Here is a 21,490-nt window from a genome sequence, read left to right as displayed (position 1 = left end):
ACAAAAAAAAAAAACAACCTTGAATATTAAGAAAGGCATGTGTTTCTAAGAAAACATGTTAAACACTCCCCTGCATATTGTCGAACTCTACCCTTTTGTTTCCAGTAGCAAGTCACATGAGAGCTCACTACACATAACTCTTATCTTGTTAGCTCCAAATGTGATAAACATTTGGAGAAACCATATAGATTCTGCAAATTATCATGTTAAAGGGTTTGAAGAGAACTTGAACACCATCATTTATTTATATTCTTGCAAATTGATTTCTGGAGCATATAGTTGAATGCATGCTTCACATTAGAGGTTTTTTCCCCTTTCCCTACAGTCTACACACAGAATAGACCCTCACAAGGGCGGATAACGTTGACACATGCCACTCCTCATCATGCTATATAAACAAGAATAGGAATGTTAAGAAAAAAATCCATCATGTCCCTGTCCTGTCTAGTACCCTTCTTTGCATGTATTTACGTCATGTGCAAACAAAAGAAGCCTTACAAACTAGAGGAGTTCCAGCTAGCATCAACGGCCTTGATAATCTTTTCATGTAATTTGATTCCAGCACAAGCAATAATACCCCGATCAAGACCTTCTAAGTACATACCTTTTGAGAAGTTCAGTGGACATCCTCCAGCATCAGTCACCACCCCACCAGCCTCTCGAATGATAACAACACCAGCAGCATGGTCCCATATCTTCTCCTTGTAGCCAGCCCTGGCGAACTTCATGAAAACCTCAGCATCTCCGCGAGCTATCGCAGCATATTTCACCATACTGTACACTCGCAATGGTTGCTTCCTGCAGTAAAAAAAGTGATGCATGAGCTCTCGTACGCAGTTGAATAAAGCTCTTTAAATATTTGTTAATTTTTCCTAGTAGACAATTAAAAATGGTCATTGCTATTTTCCAGCTGACACGTCCTTTCCCTTTCATCAATGAATTGAATTGCAAGTATTGCCATCATATTCTGTTTCCCCTTCCTTTCATGCAAGATAAGTTTTGAATTTTCATCCTACTCAAGGACCTGGATTCGTTCGTATGATAACAGATTATTGTGGCTTGAAAGGCCCTTGTTTGTTTTGGTTCAGCAAGAAACCAGTGTGGATTAGATTTTCATATTCGTAGAAAATTGAAGAAATTTAACTGTCAAATATGAACTTAGGGATCATTTTCATGGATGGTCAACAGAAAAATTTAGAGGACAAGGAGGATCAAGAAACATATGCACCTAAGCCCAACGCTGTGTGCTAGTCCTGCTGTGAAGGAGTGGCTTGAATTTGCCTTCTCAACTGGTTCACAGAAGGTTGCCAGTGCTGGATTTTCAATAGTGGATACTCTGACTGGCGTTGCGGAGTTTGGCCACACTAGCTTCTTATGTCCTTGTATTAGAGGTTGCATCCAGGCCTCACCACTGCCTCTTCTTGCATAAATCACACAGCCTTTGTCCCAAGATTCTGATGTAGGTGGGGTCAACTTAGAAATAATTCTATGATAACGATGGTGATAACTTAGCCATTCTTTCCTCATTGGGTAGTTGGGGCAACCAAGAACTCCAAGAACAACTTCGCCATCCTCTATCAAAGCTAAAGCAACAGCATATTGATCTCCACGAACAAATCCCAACGTACCATCAACAGGGTCAAGTGCCCAAAATCTTCCACTAGGCCCACCAGCTGAGTTGCAACGACTGATGGCTTCAAGAACCTCTGAACTGCCGAGGATTGTTCCTGGAGCTTTAAGACCAAAACGAGGTGCTTCAGCAAGACAATCATTCACAGTTTGAACTACAGCTTCTAGTAGGCCAGCTGAATCAGGTTTGGAAAGAGTTTGAACATCTTCCTCAGCAACAATCACCACATTCCTGCTCCCTAACGTCTCAGACAGTATCCAGCTGACAGTAGCTTGGACGCTCCAATCTATTTACATGACACAACCACAAGAAATAGACAATTAGAGCAAACTGCAGTTCAGTATCAGCTATACCAGAATAAAGAAAAAAGTAATTTTCCTTTCTAACAAAGGTGACTGTGGAGCCGCAGAAAAAGTGCATATTTTACATGTATATATACTTGTACCATAGATAACTACAACTCACTACAGAAATTTTCCACCTACAAGCTGGGGATGAAGCTGCCTAATTTCTTAGGGGGAAAGAAAGATTCTGAAGATATATGGTAATACCAGTCTAGTTGAACAATAATTTTCCTTTCAAAAAAGGCACCGAATTGTTATAGCCTTTTGCAGAGGAAACGGAAAAATTCTAGCATAAACAACAGGCCGAGGGTTTCAATGTTGCCTCTTTGAATAGTTTGAAAAGTAAAATCATGCCTTCCATTGTTCTTGCACCAAGGTAGACTGCCTATTTTGCAGGGAAAACAGTATAAGGCGACATGAAGCAAACATTTATTCCTTAAAGATATTATATCCAGAGTTATTTGTTGATGAACTGAGCATGATTTTCTGCAATTCGGGAACAAAAATATATATGCTGTCACTGTTTGATCCAATTGTAGAATGAAGATGGACATTCTTAATGAATAGTGATAAGGGAGTTTAAAAGAAAACTTAGATGCATAGAAGGTGCAGCTTATTGGCAGAAGAATAGCAACTTTTTGGGTATACAAAACAGGGAAAACTGAGACCTGATAAACTTGTTGATAAATTCAGTGAAAGCCTACACTTCCAAGTTCCATTTAGCAGGCAGCAAACAGATCCACGCTGAAGTCAATCATCTTAGCAACAACTTGAGCTATTTCAAAATTATTGCTTCACCCACCGGGAGCTTGGTAACTTTTGCTCCGTATTAAAAATGTATTTCTAATGAAAAAATATTAAATTCATAATTTTTTAACATACTTAAATAGCTTTAATATAGTAATATCAGAAATAAAAAAAAAATATCTAAAAAAATCTCAATTTAATATATTTTTAAACTATACAATATTTATTACCAAACACTCATTCTACAGTTCTCATCCCCACCCAAAAGTAACAACACAACAATAAGGAACAGCATATATGCTTTAGTCACTTTCATCATTAGGCCCAAATGTTTATTTCATATCATAACTGTTAGAAGTTCTAAAACAGATTAATCTTGAACTACTCACACATCATAAATGAACAACAGAAAACCAATGAAGTCCCATTCTAAACCTAAATTCAGAATTCTGAACTCACTTCAAAGAATCACAAAATTCAAGACCATCAAAAATCAACTAACCCATTTCATAAAACACACAAAAAAAATTACAAGCAATCAGATTAAATTAATGCATACCTGCTACAGTAACAGGAGAATTGTCATCCTTGGCCTGTACCTGACTATTGGTTTTAGAAATCAAACTTTCCTGCACTTTCTGACAAAGAGAACAAGCCATTTGCACAGCCCTGACAGCAATATCCAATTCTTTCGAATACTTTTCAATTTCTTGAGTAGAAAAGCCCGAGTCTTTAATACCTTCCATTACAGAAGAAGAAGAAGAAGAAGAAAGACAGAATCTTTGGCTGTCGTTTCTTTTGTTTAAAGGAAGAGAAGCAGTGCAAAGAGAATTGTTTTGATGGGTTTTATTAAAAAAGTTGAATAAAACTCCTCCTCCTCCTACACGAGTTGTTGCTGTTGTTTTTAGCCCCCCCAAGATATGTGGAACTCTGGAAGCCAAGCTTGAGCAATTTAAAGGCATATCAGTTTTAATGGGTTTGATGACTTTGATCCCTCTCTCTCTCTCTCTCTCTCTGTCTCCCACTTGTGGTTTGTGGTATATGATTATGCGGTTTGATTTAAGAAAGGAGAGTTAGGGAGAGAAAGTCATGCACCATATAATTTTCCGAGAGAAGAAAGGGGACCAGATGAAGAGATTGAACAGTGCAGCTAAGGAGCTAGCTTCCCATGCCAGTTCTCTAGCCTCATCTCATCTCATGTACATATTGTAGATTGATTAGTGCTTGAAGCAATGAATAGGGTCTCCCATTACTGAGTGCTTTTATACTGTGACTCTAAAGTGCAAACCCGCCTCCTATGAGGGGATATTTTTTTTTTCCAGAATAAATGATTAGGCAGCATCATCTGGTTGGGTCACCCTTTCGGGTTTGTTTGGTCCTCATCCTTACCTTGAAGATTATATATATATATATATAAAAAATAAGATATCTCTTAGAGAGCTGTTTATAGTACGGTAGATATTATTTTATCAATTTTTATTTAAAAATATATTAAAATAATATAGTTTTGAAATAGTAAAATACTCAAATTAATAGTAAAATGGTCATTCACTTCCCAAGAGAATTTGGATTTGATAATTATAGGTTTTGTAATCCTTGATATGGTTTTGTAATCTTTGATTTGTGTTCACTTTACATCCTATGATATAAATGAGATCATATAAATACAAGTTATTAAATTTAATATATTTAAATTTATCTATATATTATATTCAAATAAATATGAGTTTATCGAGCTGTCTGACTCGATATACTTGAATTTATCAACATATTATACCCAGAAAAACATAAGTTAATATTTTATAAGTTGGAATATTGAACTAAACATGTTATTAATTACTATACTAACATTTTATAACTTCATTTCTGAGTATATGAGATTTTGTAACATCAGCATAAGACAAAAGAATACCTTATGAGTTCATCAACACGTTAGATTGAGCTCACTGATACACTATTTATGTACTCAATCGTCATACAAAAACTCATGGAAATGCTTGTGGGAATGTCGCACCAAGTGCTTCAAGTTCTTGTTCATATATACAATATATATATATATATACAATGATTTTCTCTCTTTAATTAGCAGTATCTTTCTGTTAGAATCACACATTCACGTCATTATCAATCACTTCAATATCAGTTGTCACAAAATAGATAAACCTTGAATGCCATGGCTTTACACCACTTGGCCATGATGATTCCTTGCACTACCTGCTTTGATTGAAAAAAAAAAACAGAGGCATTAGATGCTGCAGCTCACTTGGCATGGAATCTGTGTCACTGCAATAGTAGAGAGTGTTGGCCATGTACTCCTATGTTTGGATCTATCAAGCCATGCCCCATCGGAGAAATCTTGGCGATGATGTCAATCAAAATCTTGACAAGACCATGTGAACTAGTTACTCGACACCCTTTCAATAGTTGGGCTAATGCCACAGCTCAGCCTGTCGTTTGCCTGACATAATAGTTTAAACCTTGAAGGCGTGCATAAGTTCACAACTTTGTCACCTATCCTGGGCTTACACTCATGCAAGGACCAGAGACATGGTTTTGAATCAAAATATACTCTGATTGTTGGCTGATGCATCAGTGAGCATGTCCTGACGTTTTATCATGTTACTCAAATCTCTGGAGTAGCTTTTGGTCTAAGATTTGATAGCATAAAATGAAGAAAATAATGTGTTAGATTTGTTGATTAATCAAGTTTGGTGAATGGTGATGATTCTTGTCAAGCCATGGAAGCGATCAATGGATGAGTCCTTTTGGACTTGCTATTGAGGGGACTGGCTGCTCATCTGGATCGACCAAGGGACCAATATTGTCGACGGTCAAGACATGACAGTAGTTCAGTCTCATGAATCCATTATTGAATGGTGTCTTTGTCTCATCCATGGGCTTTTACGCAAAAAAGGCTTCATAAGGCTTGGATACAAACTCATAATTCAGTGTTATTTTACCCCAAATAAACTAGCCCAACCTTTCCAATCTTTATGGGCTTAAAAATGGATGTTTACTATATTAAACCTTGGAATTTGCCTAAGGGGTTGGAAAATAGTTTTTTAAAAATTATTTTCTAAATTCTTCTATATTTATCTATTATTAGAAAAATTAATTAATAAAAAAATACTTTATAGTCAAATGAGAATTTGACTTTGTTTCCAAAAAGTATTTTTCTTTTTTATTTTAGATGAAATATACCTTCTAAAATTTGCAAAAAAATGTTTCTTTTCTATTTTTGGATGAAATATACTTTATCAAATTTGATCCTTAATCTTTTGATTGTTATAATTTTGTTTAAAATTTTTTTATTTATTTTTTTCAATTATATCCCTTAGAATTTAATTAAATTTGATTTTTATCTCAACTTTGATCCCCGTTCTTTTGGTTGTTATTTGTTTTTCTATTATCCTTTTTCTAATTAAAATTTTTTATCTATCAGATTTATTCTTTATTTTTTTATTGTTATTTATTTTATTTGAAATAAATTATGAAATTAAAGTTTTGTTTTTCAATTTTATTGTTTTTCAACTTTTTTATCCTTCATGTTTGGTCTCCATTCTTTTGATTACTATTTATTTTTATTTAAAATAGTTTATGAAATTGGATTTTATTTTTAATTTTATCCTCTTTCAACTTTTTTATCTGTTAGATTTGGTCTCTATTTCTTTAATAAACTTGAAAAAATAAATTAAAATATTAACAAATTATTTTCCAACTCGTTGTTTATGGCATAACCAAACACTAAAAAATATTTTTTAATTTATTTTTCATGACAATACCAAATATCAGAAAATACTTCACTTTTTAAAAAAACTACTTTTCAGCAAATAAACGAAGTCTTAGAGATAAAACTATAAGGTTATTAAACATTTGAGCAATTCTTTTTATTTTTTCCAAAGATAAATATGCTAATTAGATAATTTTAGATAGGTTTTATAATAAGATTATTTTTTAAGAAATTTTTGATTGAATTTAGTTCATCTCTCTAAAGCATCTACATGTAAAATTATTTTCTCTCTCTTATCCATAACCATACTTATTGTATTTTTATTTAGAGATCAAGATATAGCAAAACAAGATGATAAGAACTAGAGATTGTCAACGTGTTACCTTAAAACTTATGATTGTTATAATCATGAAGTGTTTGTTTGGGATAATATTTAAAATAAAATTTATAAAAATTCTTGAATTTTTTTAAATTAATTTTTTAAAATATTTTTGGATTTTTTTTATGTAATATCAGAAATAAATCTTAAAAAATAATAAAAAATATTATCTTAATACATTTTAAAATAAAAAAATTTAAAAAACAACAATTACTACTATTCCAAACAACTCCAAACCTAGCAACTTACTTCGAGGTAGAAAGGCCAATCCTTTTGCCACTTATAACTCCTAAATTCAATAAAAGGAATAAGTATGTAATGAAATCGATGAATTAATGCCAGGTTCATCCCAACATGGAGACACCCTTCATCTATCCAGGTAATTTTCGTATATTAGACTTTGAATGGTGAATTAAAAATATATTAAAATATTTTTTCTTTTTAATTTTAATATTAATTCATTAAAATTATTAAAAAACACAATATGGAAACAATTTACAAATCACTTTGGAAAAAACAAAAGTTACCGAACGGATATTTTTTATAACACAGACGTGAATCTCAGATGCATAGCACAACCTTATACTCTATGAAAGGTATGCAAAACGCATAGCTGAAAGAAAACCTTTATTTAGTGGCTTATGTTACTGTCACATGCTAAAACAAATGCAGTGCTTCCCTTATCCCTCGGAGAATTAATGGCTCTCAAGCGCTTGAATCTGGACATCTACAGTCTACTTACGAACTTTTCCATTTCACAATCATCAGTATTCTTAGTTGGTGGGGATACGATGACTTCAAATGATTGGGACTTTTAACTGCTATTCTTCAATTCCTTTTTTTTTATTTATTGATGTGCACATCTCAACCAGTTTGTAAATATCTCAACTAATTTTATAGATTTTAAAATTAATAACCATGTAAACTTACAGTGACTTTAAAAGAACTCAAACTTGTGACTATTGAGGAGTAAATTTAAGATCTGATCAATTGAGCTGCCCCTTAGAGTTTCTTGAATGCATTTCTTCTTTTCTATTATTAATGTGGGTGTCCAGGCCAGCTTGTGCACACCTCGACTAATCCCATATGTCTTGAAGTTAACGATCATATAAGTCTCCAGTGGTTCTAAGAGGATTCGAACTTGTGACAATTAAGGAGCAAACCCAAGACCTGACCAGTTGATCTATCATTTTCTTGAATGCATTTCTTGATTGTATAGACAGGAATTTAAAAGTTGGTAAGTAATTGTTTTTTAATTTATTTATTTTTGTTAAAAATATATTAAAATAATATTTTTATATTTTTTTAAATTTATTTTTAAGATTAACATATTAGAACAATAAACAAAAAAAAAAATTGAAATTTTAAGAAACCTCTGTTTGTCTGAATTGGTACTCCCAAACATGTGCATATTACTTGTTAGAAGGAAAAAGTCTTGATTCAGTGTATTTCACAATCCCCTCTTGGCGCATTATCTGTGTCAGCAATTGTATCGTCAGCCAGTTCTCACCATTTGAAGGGCAAACTACAAATATATCCTTCATTTATTGGAAAGGCTTTGATTCGGTCCCTTTACTATACATGGATTGTAGAAGGAAAAAGTCTAGATTCAGTGTGTTCTTCATAATCCCCTTTGAGCACATCATCTGCGTCAGCAATTGTGATCATATTTGTTTTTTTGACTTTAAAAATACTTTTAAAAAAAAATTAATTTTTTTTATTTTTTTCTTTACTTCAAATTTTTTTTTTGTATTTTCAGATTATTTTGATATGCGAATATTAAACATAATTTTTTAAAAATAAAAAAAATATTATTTTGATGCATTTTCAAGCAAAAAAACACTTTAAAAAGCAATCGCTACCACATTTTCAAACACTTCACAAGGCAAACTACAAATATATCCTTCATTTATTGGAAAGGTTTTTGATTCGGTCCCTTTATTATACATGGATTGCACCAATAGTACATCAAAAATTGTTGCAACCTCTTCCCTCTATTAATAGGACATTAATTTTCCCTACATGATGTAATTATTCTGATTTGGGAATTTTAAAATATGATTCTTATAACAAATTTCATATTAAAAATAATACAGGCAATTAAAACTAGCTAGTTGAAAAGGAGACAAATGTTAAAAAAAAAAAAATTAATAACCCACATGAGTGTGACTTGTAATTTGAAACCTATCCATCTATGAAAGAAGAAACTGGCATAATTTTGATAAATTATAGCACCATTGATGTAATATGTAAGAGCAATCAATAAGAAAGGGACCTAAATAAAACCTGTCCAGTACATAGAGGGCATAATTATAGTTTGCCATTTTTAAATTAGTCACTTCAACTCGGATTGAAGGACCGGTTTAAAAAATGAACCTGGTTTAAAAAAGGTGTTTGAAAATACGACTAAAATTATGTTTGTTTAAAATTTAAATTTTTTTATATGTTTTTTTTGTTTTTGATGTGTTGATATTAAAAAAAAAAATTAAAATTTTTTTTTTAATATATTTTTTTAAAAAATATTTTAAAATATAATCTTTACCTCGTTTGAGACAAATAAAAAAGAACAAAAAAAGTAAAGTAAGCAACGGTCAGGCAGCGACACTCTGCCATGGCCACCAATGATGGCTTCTCTAAACGAAATACCCATGTGAACCATATGCAATATGTCATAAAAATAATTTCATCTTGCGCTAAACTTACCTAAGCTTCTTACTTTATCTACATTATTCTAAAAAAAACAGCATCTTTCTGTGTACTCTAGCCACCATGTTCCACAAAGACCATGCTATCCTTGCCAAACCTTACAAAATTCTGTATAATTGTGATCTAAGGCATGGTCAAAATGGGTAACAAAATAATGGGCAATCTCTAGTAAAGGGCATTTTCTTTAGGCCAATCTCTATATAAACCAACGTGTCAAAGTACCATCTTAACCAACACATTCCACTCCCAAGTCTCAACAACTTTTCTTTCTCTCTCACATTTTCAATCTCCCAAGAGAAGGAAGAAGAAGGAAAACAGAGATGGCAGCTAGTGTGATGATCAATGGTGTAAGTTACTCACAGAGGTTTTATGGCCGTATGATCCCCAAGAGAGGGCAAGTTAAGGTGGCAATAGTTCTGGGTCTGGCCCATACTTTTGCTTCTATGTTTTCTCCCCGCAAGAAATGTGGTGCTGCCCAGCTAGCTCACAAGTACTAGACCACCGGAAGGCTGCTCAAAGTTTTGGCCTGAGTTTAGTGGCTAATTAGAGAGAGATTAACATTTTTATTGTTTTTCATCATGTATTCTATGGGGTAATTAGTGCTTCTTCCTTTGTACAGAGAGTTTAATCATCGAATGGATAAATTTTCTTTGATTCCCAGATGAACTTCTTGATTCTACTTTGATTCTATAGCCTTTGATGTCAATTTGTGATGGAAATGATTCTGCAGCAAATAGTATTTTTTAGCAGCTAGTGGATCCAGAATATTTCCTTGGTGGTTTGTGTGTCACTCACTGAAACATCATTTCCATTCACACTGAAGCGAGTTCGTTTTTGCGGTAAAAAGTTGTTTTTTTATATAATTCTTGAATTATGTTTTTATTTTAAATTATTTTTTTATATATTTTTAAATGGTTTTGATGTGGTGATGTTAAATATTAATTTTAAAAATAAAAAAAATATTAATATAATATATTTTTGATAAATATTAAAAATTATTTTGAAAAGCATAACTACACTGCTAAATGAACACTGATTTTTGCCCAATGAAGGTTTGCGTTTTGTTAACGTACACAAGTCAAGACAATATTGTTAACTTAAAATTAGTAATAACAACGCGTTTTATCATGGAAATATTATATTTTCAATAATCTTTATTAAAACTTGACCCTCTTTTTTTAAGGTTTCGAGGATAGAAATTTTTTTGTCAATGATTTGAACACTTTTTTTTTATTTTTTTTTTGCGTGCAGAGCTAAGATTTTGTTGAATTTGATTAATTTATTTTAAACTTATAGAACTCAATCATAATTTCGCACAACTTTCGTTTGATATCCAACCTTCTGATCAAGGGCAGAGGCATGATAAAGCCTTGGGTGGATAATAGTGCAGGTCAAGATTTTATCAAGATTTTTTAATTAGTGTTATTTAAAATAAATTTTTAACTTTTAATTGAATTATCAAAAAATTCTGAAAAATTTATGTAGAGTCTTCTAATATTATATTTTAACTTGGGTTAAAATTTCAAATTTTTTTGAGAAATTCAGAAATTTGATGAAAAATCATAATTTGACCAGTTTTATGTTATTGGGGCGTAATTTTCAATTCGACCATCAAATTGAGCTGAAATTTTACGAGGGATCTTAAAATATATTGAATAAAATCTAGTTAAAATTTTAGAATAAACAGAGCTTGATAGTCCTAATAAAAAAAAACCATCAAATAAAAGCAAAACGACTCATTAAGGGTAAAATAGTTATTTGCCATTAAAAAATAAAATAAATAAGCTCTTCCTTCCTTTTATATGTTGTCGACTGGGCAGAAGCAAAATAGAAAAAGAAAAGGCGAGAGAGAAAGAGAAAAAAGTAAAGAAAAAACATAAAAAAAATCTAAGAAAAAAAATATAAAAAATTGAGAGAATAACCTTGTAAACTTACAAAGTTCAATTTATAAAACACTAATGTAAGGAAGAATTAAGTAAAGGAAGGAGCAATTGAGAGAGAAAAAAAATTTAATTACTTTGTTTTCTAGTTGATATGATATTGTTATTTTATCCCGGTTGATGGGTTGTTACAATATCGATTCAGATTCGATAATAGATGAATTATATTCCACAAAACATCGAAGGAAGTAACTTCAATAGTGAGATTATTTTTACTTTCATTTTAATTTTATGTACTTTTAAATTTATTTTTTAATATTTTAAATAGTGTATTTGAATTAAAACTTTACTATTAACTTTTAAAATTCATATACATAAGTTAATAATTGATCTTAAAAAATATTTATATATTTATTTAATAGCCCAGGGCAGGAAAAATTCCTGGCTCCACCCTTGCTTCTAATTATGGTTTTTTTTTATATAAAAAATTTATCCATTTCAAAAAATAAAAATAGTTAATTGATTTTAAGAACATTGGAAAATTAAAAAACCAATTGCTTTTCTTATGTCCAAAATAAATCCGACCCTATCCTTAACGTTGCGCATATAATAATATAGTTAACTAGCAAAACAGCAAATCATGGTGCAGTAATTACAGAATCAAAAATATTTTTGAATTGATATTTTTGAAGATAATTCTAAGAGATGTAACTTAACATTAGTTTTTAAATTTACTTTTTAAAAATTATCAATTCAAGTCTTATAAATTTCAGGGTCATTGAAGGTTTACATAGTCGTTAACTTTAGTGTCCATAAAATTAATCGAGATATATACAAACTGGTTTGGATATCCACATTAATTAAAAAAATCCTGATCAGTATATGTAAAAAAACCATTCACCATAGATTTTATTGAGTATCGTCATCCAAGCAAGCATGGAAGGTATTTGCTTACGTGAAGAACACAAATGCCTATAAAAAATTCCGCCCTACTTGCCTTAAATTGCCAATAAATAAATCCAACAGGAACTGGCGGCTTTAATTTCAACTTTCAAGTCCAACCCTAGTAGAATCGAATTAATATATTTCTTGACCTAATTACAAAATCTTAAGTACATTGAATCAAAGCCCTTTTCCACTCACAAGATTTAGATTCGATGAATGGTGTTATCCTAATATAGTTCTTAATTAGTTAGATTCTAATATAGTACTATGCTGCTTTGGTTAATTAGTTAATTAATTAATTAAAGTGTTCAGCACATGCAGGCCATATTCAACTATCTCTTAAATAATAGTTTCGGAATTCTTCAGGAAGAAGATGGTGACTTTTAAATATTTCTTTCAAATTGATTAGAAAAATATCGATGGCGATACCTTATTGCTCCTCCCACTTCATGTGCTTCAATTATATGCATACCCCACCATGGATAAATTATAATTATACAATCTAATCTTTTCTTTATATTATTGCGTTTAAGGCACTCCAAACGTTAACTCGTGGGAAATAAAACCTTTCTTTGTGTATATTTTATTGTGAATATTAGATATTGTATTTTTAAAATTTTTTTGGAAAAAAATTAAATATTTTTTTATTTTTTTCTTTAAATTAATTATTTTTGGTGTTTTCATATTATTTTGATGTGCTGATATCTGAATTTAGATAGTGTTTGGGAACGCGATTGAAACCGTGTTTCTCAAAAATTTAAAATTTTTTAAATGAAAAAAAATATATTATTTTAATATATTTTTTTTTAGTAAAAAACACTTTAAACTATTACATTATCAATCCAGCAGAGGTGATCATTAAACCCTAGCCGAGTTGCATTGATAAACTAATGTTAAATATTTTTTATTTTTTTGAAAAGCTTAAGAGGGGTGATCTCATCCTCTCTTCCATGTAAATCTGCCCCTGGGAAATTATATTAGCTGCTAGATAAACTTGCAAGGAAAATATAATGGGAAGAAAGAAAATCTGATAGAAGAAGTTATAGAAGAAAGTCTGTCTTGTTGAACCGAAAGTAGGATCAGCATTGGAGAAGACAAAAGAAGAGCAAAGAGACAAGAACCACCGTGAGACATGCTAGACTTTTCTATTTGTTAATGGGCACGTGATTTTCAAGAACCACCATGACTCTATCTTAGCATTCTCTTACGACAAGAAGCATCTTCCTGTCACCTCCGTGGTCTCACAGGACGGAAAACTTGCCCTTATATTAATGGTGTTCACATTTGCTGGAATCCAACAAGCTTGATTCTCATAAATCTTAGGAAACATTTGGGAAATTACTTACAAGCTACGTCTGATTTAACAGAGAATTAATGCTAGTTTCTTAACTAAACTTGAAACCTGACCAAACTAAATTGTGATTTGAACCATCAAATTATGATTCAATTTGAAATTTTGATTGAATTCCACCATTTTTTTTTTGAATTTAATTTGATGATAAAACCAAGGTTCAAACCATAATTATTCCCTCCTTTTCCCATTCATTAGAAAGGGTATTACTATTAGAACTGTTTGAAGAGGAAATCCAGCCAAATCTCTCATATTATCTCCTTGCTTGGTTTGATTAGATGGCAATTTAAGCTAATTTAAGCTTCTTATCAATGATACAATAAACAAAACACGTGGTTAAAAATAAGTATAAAATATTTATATTTTAGTAAGTGTTTGATATCATGATGATATTTTCTAAAAATATTTTTTGATTGAAAATATATAAAATGATGGTTTTTTTAAATATTTTTTTATTTTTGATATTAGTACATTAAAATTATCTAAAAACACATAAAAAAACTTAATTTGATGTATTTTGAAATAAAAAATAATTTTAAAATTACTTTAAAAAGCAGATTATAACACAAAATCAAACACTCACATGGGAAAAAAAATAATAGAAAAGCCTCATTTTCTGCATGTCACACTCAAGAAACAACTAAAACAAATGTAGATTTGAATTGTTCTTCGAAAACGTCAAGTTCATGGACTCGAACAAGAAAGACCATGATGAGCAAAGATGGACGAGCACACCAATGCAAGACTACAAACTTTATAGTTTCAAACCCAAAGAAAACATAGAAAAAGAAACGAAATTGTAAAGCTGGGCAAGGTCAAGATCGTCAACTAATGAGTCAAAAACCGTCTTTATCTTGTAATTTCATGCAATAACCAAGGGCATTAATCAACTAAACCTATATAAAAACCCAGAAGAGGTTACCCTTGATGATGCAAGCTCAACACACTCTTCTCTAGTATTGTCTCTCTCTCCCTTGTAAGATTAGGCAGTGAGTGACGCGTTTGATCTTTCTCAAAGAACTAAAGTGAGATGGCTGGTGCAAGATGGCCGGTGATTTTCAACGGTGGGAAAGTTTCCCGGGGGTTTGTTAGCCGTCCGATCCCAAAGAGAGGACAGGTTAAGGTGGCTATAGTTGTGGGGTTGGCTCACTCTTTTGCGTCTTTCTTCTCTCAGAGTGCTCCTCGTCGAGCTGCTTCTCATATTTAGTTCAACAGCCCAAAAACTTGTCTTATGGATGAGTTCTAAGTGGGAGATGTATAAGGAAAGTTTGTACTTAATAGCTTTTTTACCCAAATTTTGTACGATACTATAGCTTAATTGAAAAATCAATACTTCAATTATATGCAATAATCTCCTCCTCCTTATGTCCCTTCACCAATCCACAGCATTGTTTTAAGGTGGAAAACTTGTGGGCTGAGTTTGCTAGAAGAACAAGGAGTGATTCTTCTTCCATATCGTTTTATCTGATTTTGATTTCCATCCTCAAGCCCACATCCAATTCAACTCTAAAATGATCAAGCTTCCAGCATAATCTTGGGTTCTTGACTGATGCCAATTGGTTTGGAAATAATAAATCACATCACAGATTGATCAATTTTAATACACAGTAAAAGGTGAATTTGTTTCTGCTTCTGTTGTCTAATCTGTATTTTCCATGTTAGTTAGCAATACGAACCTCGAATTGATCCTCTATCCAAAATCTAAAGAATGAAAGGTTTTATGAAGGAATATAATATAATATGCAGAGCCTCCAGCTCAACAAAATTTCAGAATCACACCGGTATTTCTCTGGAATGGCAACGTTGAGTTGAGTCATGTAAACCTATCCTATCCTGGAGTTGTCTCTGCCAAAAACCAGGGTGGTTGCCCAGTTCACTGCCACATAAAACCGGTTCCTCCAGCTGATCACACGGGTAAGGTAAGCAGAGCGCCAAATCAACCAGCTAACAAACCCAGCAAGAGATACGCCTTTTGCATCCTGCCAAAGAGAAACCGAAGATTTCGTCAGTTGATGACAACGTAAAGTTTACTCGAAGAGGACTGCTAAGCACAGTCAAGCTTATCGCAGTTGTGCAGTCTGGGTTGTGAATGTAAGACACGCACGATGCCAGGGGCCACATAATGCTCCAAATTTTACAGGCACGACAGTGCTTAGGGAACGTACCTTAGATTGGCGTAAATCAACTAGTGCCTTATAACGGCCCACCGATGCCATGCTTCCCAGATGTTTGTAGACAAAAGGATCACCAAGAGGGATATCTTTTGCACTGAAAGCCTTGCCTCCATCCTTCTTTCCAATCTTGTTAAGGAACTTCACAAGAAATTTCCCCTGCCTTTCTGCAACCTGCAAATTTTTTTTGTAAATTTTATTAGCTTACAGGCAATTGATCATTGCTGCAAGCTGCTTGAGCAGCTTAATTCTGAAGAACTACATAAAAAATGAACTGTTTTCCCTTAATTGCCCGTTCCACAATCACCCAAAGTATAGAGATCCGAAGAAAATACTATGATGCAACAATCATAGAAAGCTAAACTACTGTGACTAAAGAGAGAGGTACAAGAGACGCAAACTAGTTAGAGGGTCTGACCTGAGCTAAAGCTGGAAGCACAGGTCTACCTGAATTTTCAAGAAAACCAGCACAGTCTCCAAGTGCAAACACATCTTCTACAGATGAGACTCGCAACCATTCATCAATACCAATCCTGTGTCAATAAGAGTAGTTAACGAATCCACCCAGAGATAGGAATGGGGAACAAAATTGCTAGAAAGCAGAAAAGTATCAAATAAATATCCTGTTGTCAATACCTTCCACCAGGGGCCTTGGGAAGGTCTAGTGACTTCACAAACTGAGAGGGACCAACACCAGTAGACCAGACCAAAAGGCCATATGGAACATTAGTCTCATCACTGAGAACTATCTTCTTGGGGTGCACCTCTTTCACTACGCCTCGCATAAGACTGACACCAGACTGATAAAACACTTCAGAATGTCACAAGCAGTTCATAAAAGAAGTTGTTCCAGCACAGTAGAGATTCCATTGCAAGCTAAAATACCTTGGTCAAATGATTTGTTGCATATTGCCGGAGCCCAACATCAAAGGATGACAGAATCTCACTTGCCTGTTCAAGAAGGGAGAAAAATAAAACCAAAACATCAGGAAATTGCATCAAAATTCGTTTTCTTTATGCATAATTATTTGTTAAGAAGGAAACAATTCATGTATATTACCTCTATTAGGGTCACTTTAACATAATCCTTAACATGCGTATACCGGTCCTGAACATCTCTCTTGATAAAATCACTCAGTTCACCACTAAATTCTACCCCAGTAGGACCACCTCCAATAACAACACAATGTAGAAGGCGTTTCTTTTCTTCTTCGGATATACCTGCAATAATATTATCAGAACAAGTCTTGCATTAAAAAAAAAAAATGGTTCCCTAGAATTGTTCTCGGATCAATTTAAGAGAGAATATCTAAAAATATTGGACAAAAATGAACAGCTTTGACCATTTCTTGTTCTTCATCTTTAAGAATTCTGAACAAAGGCTGTTCAGAGTATGTAATAGAGAAGGAACGTTATAATTGAATCGTAAAACTCACCTGGATTTTCAGAAAGCATAAGATTCAAGAGAAGCTTTTTCCTTATTTCTTGAGCGTGATTCACTTCTCTTAGGAAAAATGCATGTTCCTTTACCCCCTTGATACCAAAAGTCAGAGGCTCAGCTCCAGCAGCAATGACTAGTTTGTCATATGCAACTTTAAACTGGTAAGGATCATGGGGTAATCCACCATTGCTAACTGTCTCACAGTACACCTGATCACATGAAATTAACAAATAATTTTACTTACTGCCGCGCGGAATGCAACTTACATTGACAATTACATACCCAGTTATAGTACTGTTATGATTTCCATATAAAGGAAAATACAAGACTCACTTCATGCTTGTCTGTGTCAATGCCAAAACAGGAAGCCATATAAAAATATGAGTTGGGACTTGTTGCTAATGCAGATTGTATCCGGTTAACAGGTTCAGCTACAGAGCGAAACTCAAGTGTTCCAACACAAGTTGAAGCAAGCAAAGGTGTGAACACCATGTGATTCCTTGGAGATATGCAAACAACATCATAAATTCTGGTGTCAAGTCCTTTCATGAATCGGCAAGCAGCCCATCCAGTACCAAGGACAACTACCCTTGGCTTTTCACCTGGCTTGGTTGCTTCCAATCCTGGATACATTGGTTCATCATATTCCGATTCAGACTCCTCCACGATCCTCTCTGCAGTTGCAGATTGGTATTGTGGGGTGACCCTGATTCCCATGCTCTGCATACTCATGCGATTAAACTTCCTAATGCTGGAAATGTATGAAAAATCTCTGCCAGCTTTAGCATTTTGAAGGGAAGGCAAGGGACTTCTACGATTGGTGCCCTCACATAATAACACATCCCCTTCACATGAGTAACTGCCAAAGGTGCCTCCTGTTCTTCTCAAGCCAGTTCTAGCAATCCTTGCAAATGCCATATCAAGAGAGAGTATCACTCTAGAAACAAGACCTGATACCTTTCAACCCCTCAATTCAGGATCAAATAAAGAAACTTTCACTTATTGAACCTGCATCTAAATTAGAGAAATGAGCTACGCAAACAGCGCACATACATTCTTAAAACAAGAATTAATATATACTTGGTATAGAGGAAGCCCTTTCAAACACTCCAAATTTTGTGAAAGCTAAACACAACAGGTACAACAAGTGGAGTTATGGTCTAAAAGGCCTCTAGCAGTTCGGTCACCTTTGATAACGATCCTTTCCATGACTAGTTGACAAGAAAACAAAAGCCAAACTTAGATTTCCTCATCATGATATGGCATTGCTAAATGCAAATTAACAGCACAATAAGCTGTCAATGCTTCACCTAAAACTAAAATAAATCACATTCTTATTTGGTAATTAGTTTTAGCTGCCAAATTAACACACACCGGTAATTAGTTCCCCCATTAAAAATGACAACTATCTAATAAGAGCCTAATTAATGATTTCATTTAGGCAACTTAATAGACTTCCGAACTTTTAAGGTTCCATTTGATGCCGACGAAGATGCAATTTCCTTACATTTTGGAAGTTCCTAAAGCAGGAAATGCAGTACCGGCCGAAAGAATGTGCCATGGCGGGTGCATTGCATAACTAGCGATTCAGATTGAAAAATTCCCCCTCCACGAACACAACTTTTTCTTTATTTTATTAACATGAATGTACATAACTCAATTAATCTCACAGATACTGAAATTAACAATTATATAAATCTACAATAACTGCAATTTATGATAGATACTAGAGTGAACGACAGATAAGTTAGAATGTTATTTACTGTTTTATTGGTAGGGAGGATCGATAAGTTGAGGGGTGTGGGGCAATGTCTCGCGGTGCGGGTAAAGGGATACCACTAGTATGATTTAGGCTATATTATAAATAATTATTATCTAACCTTGATATATAGTGAAATAGAAGTTATTTGCTCGTATAGATGTATAAATATTGCCGAACCATGTGAAATTTTATATTCTTTTTTATTTTATTTTATTTATAATATTAATCAATAATTATAATAGGTTTCACAACATTTTGTACCCGAGGATGACGAATTAATAGCCACCAAAATGAGTTCTAATGTTTGGTAAATAGCGGTTACTTTTCAAAATATTTTTTATTTTAAAATATATTAAAATAATATTTTTTTTAAAAAAATTATTTTTGACATCAGCACATCAAAATGATCTGAAAACATAAAAAATATATTAATTTAAAGTAAAAAAAATAAAAAATATTTTAAAATTTTTCAAAAGTACTTTTCAACCGTAATGCCAAACATTAAAAGAAGGAGACATCTAAGATGAAATAAAATAGAAGATGAATATCTGATAATGATATAAAATAAATAACACTTGTTGATGGATAAAATTTAACAAATCACAGTCATTGATATATATATTTTCATCAAACTTGAAATGTTAAGAATAATAATAGAGATAATATTTTTAGGTTTTTTTAAATAACTTAAAATGATAATTTTTTTCACTCAAATCATGTTAAAAAGATTTGTAACCATAGTAGGAGAAGATAATTAATTGCTACAAAGATAATATAAATAAATTATGTGATTCATTTAGTTAATAAATCATCTATTCAAATATATTTAATAGTAAAATAAATAATTAAACCAATCATATATCAAATAAAGTATTTACACAACATAAAGATAAAATCTAACATGGTTGAAAATGCAAGATAATAATCTCATCATTAGTATATAGTTTTTTTTAATCGATCAATTCTCATCTTTTCATCATTAAATTCAAATATTTTTTAAACACGACTAATTTTCATTTCTATAAATTATATATATTTTAATTATTATATTAATTTTTCAATAATGATATTCGTATCTTTCATAATATTAAAAAATTACTTATTTGGTTAAAAAAAGTCTCCTCTTATATATACTTTTTAATAAAAAACACACTTTTTGGTTAATTAATTTTATTTAATTTATAAAAAATTATTTACTCTAATTCATTCATTTTTTAATTGTTACAAATCATTAAATTATATAAAATAATTCATTATTTATTTTGAACAATTGGTTTTTCTATATTAATTTGATGAGATGAAAAAATTACCAAACTCTTAATAAAATGTTTTTAAGATTAAAATACTAATACATTTGTGCATGTGATAAAATATATTTTAAGATTACAAAATATCTAAAAGAATATTTCTTAAAAAATTTACACTGGTTCAGTCTCTATCGTGGTCATGAGACAGAAACAAGAACCAGATTTTAAAAACTAATCTACAATGATTTATCAAGCAGCCATTTAAAAGTGAAATACTTTTTAATGATCACGAACTTAAAACAAGAACATTAAACAAGCAATTAAGATCAAATACTTGATTTACAAACATGTTGAAACGTCACTGTAATCCAATAAAGAAATTCAAAACTCTAAAAGACAACAGATCTTGTAGAGAAAGGAAACAAAGTTAGCCACAAGAACTAAAACCATATACTAACGCCTGCCAAACACAAGCAAATTGACCGATAACATATGCCATGATCAGCTGTTACCATAACCATGCTCAAGCTCGACGAACAAGAATAGAAACATCAGTACTAGATCATGTGGCCACAACAGCAACATCAAACATATAAGAAAAAAGAAGAGAAAGAAAATACAAAACCTGAGTTCTGGCTTGTGCCCAAGATTTACGGTTTTGTTCTTATGACAGAAGTTACTGTCTTTATAATGAAACCCTAAAACAACAACAACAAATCTCAAGTGTTTTATGTCTTGTTTTGTGTAAGAGAGAGAGAGAACGTGTGTTGGGGGAGAGAGGGCAGTAGAAATCAAAGAGCCAACTTGAGGTGCAAGAAAAATTTGCGAGTAGTTATTAAAATAGTGAAGAAACGGAGTTCGAGGAAGCAAGCAAAGCAAAAGCACGTTGCCGTATATTCTTATTTTGTACACTGTACGTATGAGTTGGCATTGAGCAGAGAAAAGAAAATGGAGATTGTAATTAAACGACGTCGTTATGTGAAACGACGTCGCCGATCATCAATTTTCAACTTTCCTTTTCCATCAGCAATGGCCAGCCTCAATAAAGTTATACAAGTTAGCATTAAGATTTAATTAAAGATCAAATTAATTGTACAAGTATTATTCTTAAGCAAATATTTTACCGTTAATAAAGTTCTTTTAAAATATAAATTAAT

At 32.2% G+C, this 21,490-nt stretch overlaps 2 protein-coding genes across 3 annotated transcripts; both read right to left on the bottom strand.

Moving 5' to 3' along the window:
- Positions 1 to 222: 222 nt before the first annotated feature.
- On the bottom strand, positions 223 to 4,017 carry LOC7490799 (PAP-specific phosphatase HAL2-like). The gene is made up of 3 exons (XM_002304970.4): positions 3,281 to 4,017; positions 1,229 to 1,916; positions 223 to 798 (listed from the first exon to the last, which is right to left on the bottom strand). Exons 1-3 carry the CDS (start codon positions 3,681 to 3,683, stop codon positions 495 to 497), a joined length of 1,395 nt encoding a protein of 464 aa, XP_002305006.4. The 5' UTR covers positions 3,684 to 4,017; the 3' UTR covers positions 223 to 494.
- Positions 4,018 to 15,318: 11,301 nt separating this feature from the next.
- On the bottom strand, positions 15,319 to 21,122 carry LOC18097462 (internal alternative NAD(P)H-ubiquinone oxidoreductase A1, mitochondrial). Of its 2 annotated transcripts, XM_006383950.3 has the most exons (9): positions 20,959 to 21,122; positions 17,658 to 18,332; positions 17,320 to 17,533; positions 16,944 to 17,104; positions 16,769 to 16,834; positions 16,520 to 16,683; positions 16,302 to 16,416; positions 15,878 to 16,057; positions 15,319 to 15,691 (listed from the first exon to the last, which is right to left on the bottom strand). In XM_006383950.3, exons 2-9 carry the CDS (start codon positions 18,240 to 18,242, stop codon positions 15,536 to 15,538), a joined length of 1,641 nt encoding a protein of 546 aa, XP_006384012.2. In that variant the 5' UTR covers positions 18,243 to 18,332; positions 20,959 to 21,122; the 3' UTR covers positions 15,319 to 15,535. The 2 variants fall into 2 exon arrangements, with proteins under 2 accessions (XP_006384012.2, XP_052307878.1); XM_052451918.1 differs by lacking the exon at positions 20,959 to 21,122 and having other exon boundaries at positions 17,658 to 18,926.
- Between the last annotated feature and the right edge of the window lie 368 nt (positions 21,123 to 21,490).

The sequence above is a fragment of the Populus trichocarpa genome, chromosome 4 (genome assembly GCF_000002775.5).
Source record: "Populus trichocarpa isolate Nisqually-1 chromosome 4, P.trichocarpa_v4.1, whole genome shotgun sequence".
Classification (NCBI taxonomy): Eukaryota; Viridiplantae; Streptophyta; class Magnoliopsida; order Malpighiales; family Salicaceae; genus Populus; species Populus trichocarpa.
The sequence above is the reverse complement of the archived record's forward strand: the minus strand, read 5'-3'. Positions and strand labels throughout refer to the sequence as shown.